The 9,797-nt window shown below is 41.5% G+C and overlaps 1 protein-coding gene across 1 annotated transcript; it reads right to left on the bottom strand.

The window, feature by feature from the left end:
* Positions 1-29: 29 nt before the first annotated feature.
* Positions 30-8,394, bottom strand: hmmr (hyaluronan-mediated motility receptor (RHAMM)). The gene is made up of 20 exons (XM_085788354.1): positions 8,239-8,394; positions 7,868-7,966; positions 7,687-7,772; positions 7,300-7,371; positions 6,943-7,131; positions 6,724-6,810; positions 6,469-6,580; positions 6,303-6,368; positions 5,358-5,431; positions 5,187-5,257; positions 4,741-5,108; positions 4,494-4,642; positions 4,182-4,396; positions 3,086-3,202; positions 2,773-2,973; positions 1,974-2,687; positions 1,808-1,880; positions 1,080-1,256; positions 611-773; positions 30-500 (listed from the first exon to the last, which is right to left on the bottom strand). Exons 1-20 carry the CDS (start codon positions 8,282-8,284, stop codon positions 484-486), a joined length of 3,096 nt encoding a protein of 1,031 aa, XP_085644480.1. The 5' UTR covers positions 8,285-8,394; the 3' UTR covers positions 30-483.
* Positions 8,395-9,797: the final 1,403 nt, after the last annotated feature.

Below are 9,797 nucleotides of genomic sequence, written 5' to 3'. Positions count from 1 at the left end.
TTGGGGAAAAAAATAAATCTCTGTAACACTTTTGTTTAAAGAGAGTATTATAATCTGTCTTTATTTACAAAGAAGAAGGGTTTATAAAGCACTATTCAACATGAACTCATTATTGCTTCTGCTGCACTAAGACTTCGATAAAACTTACAGAGACAAGATTTTAAAAGTAAAACATCTCGTATTTTATGTCAACTATGTTTTGTGCACTAGATCATAATCAACTAAGTTTTCCATCTATGTCCTGGTTATTTTCACACATTGCACTTGTATACAGATATACACATACACACTGACTCATTTAAAAAAGAAAATCAAAACATAAATCTTCAGACTCTTTATGCAGTAATGGGTTTCGAAAGCACTGGGATGTGGGAACAACAGTTAACACTTGTTAGAGGTTGGTAAGTATTCAAAATCCCAAACCTTAGAAATTAAATTTGTCAGCCAATTAGATGTCAGTTCTTGTTTGGTAGACAGGCTCCATTATGCATAATGATTCCCTGACAAAAACAAACACAGAAATTAGATTTTCCAGAGAAAGAAGGTGAACTCATCAACAGATTTAAATATCTTCACAGTGTTGAAGTGAGGGGGTCAGTGCTCTGCTTACCTTCTTTCAGAGGTTCAGTTTCTTCACTTTGCCTGTTTTCCTTGTCGTGTTGGAAAGCTTTGCTGGGATCAAACCTTCGGCGAGGAGCACCGGGGAGCTTTGATTTCAGTTGCTCCAGATCACTCTTCTGCCGGATCACCTGCGAGCGAAGCTTAGACACCTCCTACACACACACAGACAGGAAAAGGGGGATGAAGTACAAGCTACTTGAGCTTGAGAGAAAGAGTGTTTGTTTCTGTCATAGGCTGGTTTTGTTTAATTGGGGATGGCTTGTCCACCTGGGGCCAAGAGCTGTGCCCCCAATTGGGACAAAGCCGATTTCTTGGTTAGTGGTTAAGATTAGGGTTAAGCAAGTAGTATTTAGGGTAACTCTTAAGGAAGTGAATCAACATAGTGCCCTAAAAAGTGAACTATGGCAATTTTTGTGTGTGCTCTTTGGAAAGCTGGGAGTGATATTATGGTGTCTAACCTGTTTCAGGCAGGTGTTCTCATCTTTCATCTTCATCACATGTTTGATCTTCTGCTTTTGGTTCTGGTGGCCCAGGAGGTGAGCGTAGGCATCAGCCAACTTGTGTAACTCCTCCTGGTTTGCCCCATTCTCATTGAGTAGCACATCTCGCTCTGCTGCAAATGCATTGAGCTGTTCCTGTGGGGACACACACCAACGCAAACGTTTGGGTTTTAATAACATCAATTCATTAAAGTGAAAATGACATGAAATGATTATATCGACCACTTGGGGGCAGCGCAACAAGCTCTAAACACATAATAGTATAATCATCTTTATATGGCAAATCATTGCACACATCAAGCAGATCTGGTGATAAACCATTCATCTGGAGTTGAAGTTCTGATATACAACTCCAAAACTGATGAAGGAAATACCAAATGGTTACTAAGTTTATCTGTCTGCTGTCTGGTGCTGAATGTGTAATGTAGAGTGTGTTTATCAGACTGTTCTGATCAACTAAGACTGGAGATTCAGAACAAAAAACTGACACATGAGCTGAAAGACACCAAAATGCCCCTTGAAGCTGATGTATGATAATTATCTGTTGTTTCATCACAAAGAGTGACGTCTTTCACTTTACAGATTTTCTCTCCATTGTTAATATAAAAGTAATTATTAGTGCGGCTTTAATTAAAGAGCTCGACTGCAATTTCACGTTCTGCTGAATTGATTTGGAAATAACTGACCTGGAAGGGCCTGACTTTAGAAAATAGTTCCTCATATTGTTTCTTCCAGTGCTCCATCTCTGAACTTGGGGAGCTTAGAAAAAAAAGAAAAAAGAATGAGTTAATTAACAAATTGTAAAATGGAAAAAATAATAATCTCAAAACTGCAGAAGAAAATTTCACTCACCTCTTCTCTTGTGCTTCAGTTATTTGTCGTTGGAGCTCGTTCCGCTGCTCCTCCATCTCCCACTGCAGTGTAACCTTCTCCTGGGTCAGTACTTCTACCTGCTGCTGTAGAGCACGTCTGTCTTGTCGTTGCTCTTCCAGCTCGTGCCGCAGGTCGTCCGTGACGTCCAACTGGGTCTGGATGCTCACACACTCTTGTTCAACATCACCTAAGCGAGAGAGAAGTTGCTGCTTCTCCTGCTCTGTCTTGTTTAGCTGGTCCTCAAGAGCAAGCTTGAACTGGTCTTTGACTTCTGCTTGAGACATAAGATTCTTCCTTTCCTCATCAGCCTTCTCAAGCTCAGTCTTTAGACTGAGAACTTCTGACCGGACCTGCTGGTGGTCTTTCCTTTCAGCCTCCAATGCTCCCTGTTCCTCTTGAAGAGCTGTCTGAATCATAACTTTCTGCTCTCTTTCTTGTTGGAGCTGCTCCACAAGTTTCTCTTTCTCCAGGCTGACCTCTTCTAGTAATTTCTGTGCCTTTTCCTTCTCATTTTGGAGCTGAGCAACACTCTGACGTCTGTGTTGCTTCACTTGCTCCAGAGCATCTTCTTTCTCCTTCATCTGCAGCTGTAGCTCCTGCTGTAGCTGACTGATCAGGCCAGCGTGATTCACCTCCATGGCCTTCATCTTCTCATCTGTCTGTGCAAGGTGAGTCTGCACCTCCAACAACAATCTATCAGGTTTGGGAGAAAAGAAACATAAGGTGGGAATGTGATAGTTTTTTCAACACAGGTTGAGGTAATGTTAGTGAAACATACCGTGCATTCTCCTCCCTGGCTTTTGCTTCAGCGAGCTGTCTCTCCTCATGCTCCTCTAACCCCTCCTTCACCCTCTGGATTTCCTCTTCTTTCTCTTTCACCACTTTGTCCATCTCCTCCTTCATCTGCTGGGTCACCCTCTCCAACTCCTCTTCCAGTTCTTTCTGCCTGTCTTCTGCTCCCCTCAGAGCCTCTTTGGTCCTGAAAAGTAAGACAAACAGTCTGTGACACTTACACATTGACAGAATCTTAAGCTGAAATGTCAATATGAATCACACCGATGTTCCAAAAACACAGACACTTTAGTGCTCACCTTTCCAGCTCGGTGACAATGTCTCCCATCTTGCTCAGCGAATTTATTTGTGCTTCTTGGGCTTTTCTCTTGGTTGCTAAATGCTCTTCTTCCAGAGCTGCCTTATCATTGCTCTTACTAAAAATTACAAGCACACATTTTTGATCTGTTAAAAGTAGGGATATTGACTGTGCAACTCCAAAACCTATGGTGCAACTAAAATGATACCAGTAATTCTACATTAAAAAAAAGAAGCTATTTTAAATTGTTTTATTTTGATCTTTTTCAATATCTGTTAGAAAGACAGTGAATGTGTGTAGCTGTAATTGGTGAATAAATAATTTAGATAACAAATACCAACAGGGTTTTGGACTGCTGTTTAAACTCATGGACTAAACAGTTAATCAGGCACGTGATAACCAACATTTTTTTGATGTTGTTGTATATTTTGGGGCATTTATGCCTTTATAGATAGTACAGTTGAGACAGACAGGAAACGGGGAGGCAGAGAGAGAGGGAATGACATGCAGTAAATGGCGCCCGACACGGGACTCGAACCAGGGCCGACTGCAGCGAGGACTGTGCCTCTATACATGGGGCGCCCGCTCTAACCACTACGCCATGCGACGCTCCATGATAACCAACATTTAATTTCAATGTCAAGTGCACTTTTTTCCCCCCGAGCATCATTATTATTTGTCAAATCCCCTGTCTAAGAAAAGCAAAAACCACATTCAGCTCCAAGTGCCCTGGTTCACTCCAAAGAAAAGTAAGTGAGGTGACTTACAAACTTGAAATTGCTCATGAACAGAAATAGACAGTGACCCACACCATCTGTGTGAAACCTGTGACGGACTAGCAACCTGTCAATTATTTTTCTGACTCGACTGAGACTGTTATGCTGGGACATGTTCCCAGCTGCCTGTGGCTACAAGTAGTAAAACAGGCAGTGACAACACATCCCCCCACAACACAAAAAGTTTTTTTTTTGTAAGTGTAGTGTACAAGCCAACTTTCAAAACTCCATCTCAATTGATGTGCAAGTTTCACATTTAGTTTGAACTCTGTGCACTCTGTAAACACTTCCCCTCAGTGTATTTGGCCTTTGGTTGCTCACCTCTCCAGCAGTGCACTGGTATCGCTCAGCTGTCTCTCCAGCTCACTCTTTTCCTCTTTCATCATCTGGAGGGCCTCCTGACTCGTCTGATCCTGCTCCTCTAAGAGAGCGAGCTCTCCCAGCACCTCCTCCATTTCCTCCTTTAACTGTTTCAGTCGCTCCTCGTAGTCCTCTCTCTCCTGCTCCACCAGCACAGTCAGGGAATCTACAAGTGCCTGTGTAAAATTAAGTTAAACAATGAAGTGTCACTGCTCTAATCTGATAAAAAAAAAAAAATAGAATGTGTCGTGAAGGAGAAAACACATGTCTGACCTTTTCTTTCGTCAGTTCCTCTGTGAGATTAGCATTTTCTTGCTGGAGCTGAATGTATCTCTTTTTCTCATCTCTTTTCAGCTCCCTCAACGAGCCGAGTTCCGTCTTTAACTCCTGCACTCTTCTCAGCCCCTCCTCCTGAGTCTTGCCTAAAACCAAGCCACAAAATATTACACACACAACCACATAACGGTCAATTAATTTTTGCTTGTTGAATTAAGAAAGTCACAGCACTTAGTGAGCGTACTTCTCTCTTCTTCAGAGTAAAGACACCGCTGCTCAAGATGTGCCACCCTCTCATCCAGCTCCTTCTCCGTCCGTCTGAGCACCTCCCTTAATCTAGCCAGCTCTGCCTCCTGCTGCCGAACTGTTGCTTGAGAACTGTGAACCTCTTGGTTGGCCGACCTGATTTGCTCCTCCATGTCACTCACTGAGTTTTGCGCAGCCTTGAGCTCTAGCTCTTGTTCCTCCAACCTCTTCTCTACTTCACATAGAGCACCCACTGACGCCTGCAGCTCTTGCTGGAATTGCTGTGCCTCCTCCTCCTTATGCCTCAACATATCTTGGGTGGTGTCGAGCTCAGTTGTGCGCTGCTCCAGTTTGGTTTCCAGTTGCCTGTGGAGAAATTACAAATTAGTACCCTGGTGTACAGTTGAGATATAAATTGCTTTACGGTATGAGGATTTTGCTTACTTTACTTTCTCCAGCTGAGAACCTGCAACAAGGTTCTCCTGTGCTTTTTCTTGGAGCTTTAAACGTAGATCCTAGAACACACAAATAGATCAAGCATGTCTTTCACAAAGCTGAATAAAAGATAGAAGAACAATTTTGGGTGATTTGCCCTAATAGGCTTGTTTTTGTAACCTGGATCTGGTCATTGGCCTCATCCAGGTATCCCTGCAAGACTTTGATTTCCTCCTTCAGCTCCCGTATCATGGCTGGAAAACAACAAAAAACTGTGGGTATTAGTGAGCAAGCACATCCTAAAATACAAGCAGGAATGGTGTAGCATGTAACCTTTTGTGTTGTTTGAATATACTAGGGGCATAAATACAGGTTTATCTGCAGTAGACACAATTAGAAACCAGGTAACTTGGCCTTTTCCATACAGTTTGGTGATTAAAGGGATAGGATAGTAGCATTTTTTAAAGTGGGGTTGTATGATCTACAATTAGCCCCTAAGTACTTTAATTGCAGTAGAAGACTCTCTGCACTCCTCCCGTTAGCAACGCCAGCCCATAGCCCTGCCCAGAGATTTACAACATACAGTGTTGTGAACAGACCCAAAGAAACGGCCTATTTTCGCGGCCTAAAAGAGGTTTTACCTGAAAAAAAAAAAAATACACAGTTCCATTGTTCGCTATAATATAATTTTTCCAGCCCCTCAAAATGCAGGAAAAACGCAGTTTTTATTTGGACCTAACCAACTGCTGATCGCCGGGCGCTAACCCTGGGCGGAGGGATACGCGAGTTGGTTAGGTCCAAATAAAAACTGTGTTTTTCCTGCACTTTGAAGGGCTGGAAAAAATTATATTATAGCGAACAATGGAACTGTGTGTTTTTTTTTCCAGGTAAAACCTCTTTTAGGCCGTGAAAATAGGCCGTTTCTTTGGGTCTGTTCACAACACTGTATGTTGTAAATCTCTGGGCAGGGCTATGGGCTGGCGTTGCTAACGGGAGCAGTGCAGAGAGTCTTCTACTGCAATTAAAGTACTTAGGGGCTATTTGTAGATCATACAACCCCACTTTAAAAAAATGCTACTATCCCGTTAAGGGTTGGCAAGGGGAAAAAAGCATATCATATCTCACCATGTAACTTGGCATTTTCACTCTCCAGCTCTTCGTTCTGGACTTTTGTCACTTGATGGAGGTCCTCTATAAAAAGGTGAAATCCCTGATCAGTTCATCTACTGTGCACATGCCGCTGACAAACATATTTGTCTCCCTGGTAGCCATGTATGCCCATAAATCGTACCCAAGTCCTTGTTCCTGTCCTTTAGCGCTGTAACAGTTGCCTTGGCAGCCTGGAGGTCCATTTCTAGCACTTTCAGATTGCCTTCAGTGTTAACCTGCAGGACACTTAACTCCTGGACACATATATATGAAAATATACACAATATAGATTAATACAAATGCAGCATCACTGTTACTTCATGTAACTGTGACTAATAATAAATGAGGTATTTTACTGAGTAATGAACATACGAGTGTATGTGTACTTGAGTGATACCTTGTTTTTAACATCCAAGGTGTTCCTGGCCTCCAGCAGCTCCATTGTTAGTGAATTGATTCTCTTTTTTGTAGTGTCAGCAGAAACCTAATAAACAACAAAAGAAAACAAAACAAAAACATGTGCTCATTCACACTTTATGCTGCACTGGTAAGAAATTAGAAAACAATTAACCCAAACCTTTAAGAGGGTTAAAGGAAGGATTTCTAAACAAACTACCTTATTTTTGAGGAACTCATTGACTTTCTTGAGCTCAGTCCGCTGTCTTTCAAGTGTGGTGACACTGGCAGAGAGGCCCGTCTTCTCCCTGACTGCAGCCAGCAGCTTGGCCTCCACCTTCTTCAGCTCCTCTTCCAAGACCTGCAGCTGACGGTCCTGCTCCCCTCGCTGCTGAACCAGGGACCTTATCTGTAAGGATGTAAAACTAAAGGTTTGAATCCCACATAATACTAACAACGACAAAGTGCACTTGTTGGTTAAGCAGCTTTTCAGAGCAAAAGGAAACAACTGTCCAACGTGTCACAATACACATCAATAACATTTTCTTGTTAACCAACAACACAGGTTGAAGTGTACCTCTTTCTCCAAGAGTTTCTGCTGTTTCCTTTCCCCGGTCATGCCATTTCTTTCTTTCTTTACACTTTCAACCTTAGTTGTGAAGAGACATAAGAGACATAGTTTATAGTTTGTTTATCGTAGAGCGATAGGGTGGCATTATTACATGTACAAGTACCTTAGAGATACTCGACTGATCCCAAAGGAAATTCAAGTATCCAGTAGCACATACATATAAGGGCATGGTAATAGAAGTAAAAAAAAATATATATATAGACACTATATACATCAATTTGTTATGATACTAAAATTAGAATAAACTGTACCAAATTAAATATGCATAATGTATGACCTGTACAATGGCAGAAAGAACTGTGCAAAGATAATGCCCGGTAATAGACAACTTACAAGACCATCAACCGACATGGTCCTACGAACAGGTGACACCAGGACATTTCTGGAAGGCGATGGTGGGGGCATAGGAGCCCCAGTGGCTGGAAACACAGGCAGCACAACACATTAAGTTTTATATGGCGCCAATACTGAGGTTTTATGTACTAGTTGGGTTACGCCTGTTAGATTTACCCACCTGATTTAATGAGTCTAAATCGATCGGATTTGTCGAAGGACGCAGCTCCCTTCGCCTCCCCAGGTTTAATCTCATAGGCTCCCGGTGCAGGAGCACAACCTCCAGGGAAAAGCACATCGTTAGCTAGGTTACTTACGTCGATATTCAAACACTTCTTTGTTAGTCTGAACGTAGCATGCTTCTTTTACTTTGTTAACATGAACTTAAGTGAAGCTAACACGATATCACGCCGACAATGTGTAGCTACATTGTCTTCCTAACGGATGACAGCTAACGTTAACACAAGCGACTTCTAACGTCACCGTTGAAGAATCTAACCTACAGCCAAACCGACATGATGCTAGCTGCTAGCGTTGTTTAGCGACACTTACCTACGTTCTCGTTGAATCTTTTCAGTGGAGCTCTTGAAAAAGACATTTCTCAACCAGTGTGTGTAACTATTTTGTGGATTTCTAGCCGTGTTGATCAGACTGCAGCGCAGCAGCGGCCAGTCGCTCACAACAACAGACAGCGCCTCACCGCTGAAATTTCAAAAATAGCGTCATGCGTACGTTGACGTACGTCTGGCCAATAGGCATCCGGTCCTGGATGACGCTTCCCCTCCCTGTTTCCTCTTCGTTTAATCCCCTCCCATCATGCCCATGCATGTATCATCATGCCCCGGTACAAAACCACGATTGACTCTGATTTTTCTCTGTGTTGGAAAGATGTAAACAAAAGAGCAAAAGAATAAAAAGAGTTATGTAATAAATTTGCTGATCATTTTAGGGAAATAGCATATTCATAAAACCTAATAGTCACTCAAAACCTTCGACACTCAACAGTTCATCCACCTGACTCTAACAACAAAAAAAGTTGCTAAAACTTTTCATTTGTGCTCATTATTTAACTTTAGGCTATTTGAAAACTCCCCCTGGCTCCTGTTTAATCAATTAATTGTAGGCCTATTGTTTGTGTAATATTAACTGCACTTGTACTTTGATGCTATCAATAAAGATTGGATAAAATAATTAAATAAATAAATAATCCCCTCCCATCCTCTTGTATTTTAACATGTGTGATTCAATCATAAATTAGATGTAGCCATATTCATTGCCCATTCACCCATCAGTTATATTTATCCTGTGCTGGACAAGTGGATCACTGCTTTAGACTCACCATGCACCATAATGTGAAACTAAAAATAATTATTTTACACTAGAACCACCAACAACAGTTAGGCTACTAGAACTATAATATAGCCATATATACATTATATAGTCAGCCAGACACACAGCTCATGCCTCACATTCACACACACGTAACAAAAAATAACAATAGACATTGCAATCATCCAAGATACAAAGCTCTTGGTTGGTTTATTTTTCAGTGTGTGTAGCCTATAAAAATTTACAAAATTGATTTTCCAATCAATGTGATGGCAATTCTAGGCTAAAGAATGTCCATTTAGTCACTCAGTTAGCCAGGTGGACGGCTCCTCTGTCTTTGCTGCAGGATGGAGAAATGTAGAGGATCCATTCTACCTTTAGCCACCGCCACCAGGCTTTTTAATTCTTCTGCTGCAAATGGTCAATGAGCTGACAGACAAATTAATTTCCCTTTGGGGATTAATTAAGTATTTCGTATTTGTATTCATATATATATTTTTATTTAATGTATACTCTAATTTAGAATATCTAAGTCTGACCTATAGCCAACTGTAGAGACGTGTGTAATATTTGTGTGATTCAATCTGACATTTTCTTGCAATACTGAAACCCCTCAGAACTGTCACAAATATATCCAAGGACATAAACCTTGTATCTTCAGTGGTGTCAATAAGTCAACAAACCAATCCAGCTAATTAAATTACTTATAGGTAAGCGGAAATACCCAGACGTTCCTGAAGATATCCACAAAGGTTGACCCCACTGAAAACCATTAATGTAAA

Source organism: Trachurus japonicus, chromosome 10 (assembly GCF_045865225.1).
Source record: "Trachurus japonicus isolate A0001 chromosome 10, Traja_1.0".
Classification (NCBI taxonomy): Eukaryota; Metazoa; Chordata; class Actinopteri; order Carangiformes; family Carangidae; genus Trachurus; species Trachurus japonicus.
Note: the sequence above shows the minus strand (reverse complement) of the source record. Positions and strands in the feature narration are given on the sequence as shown.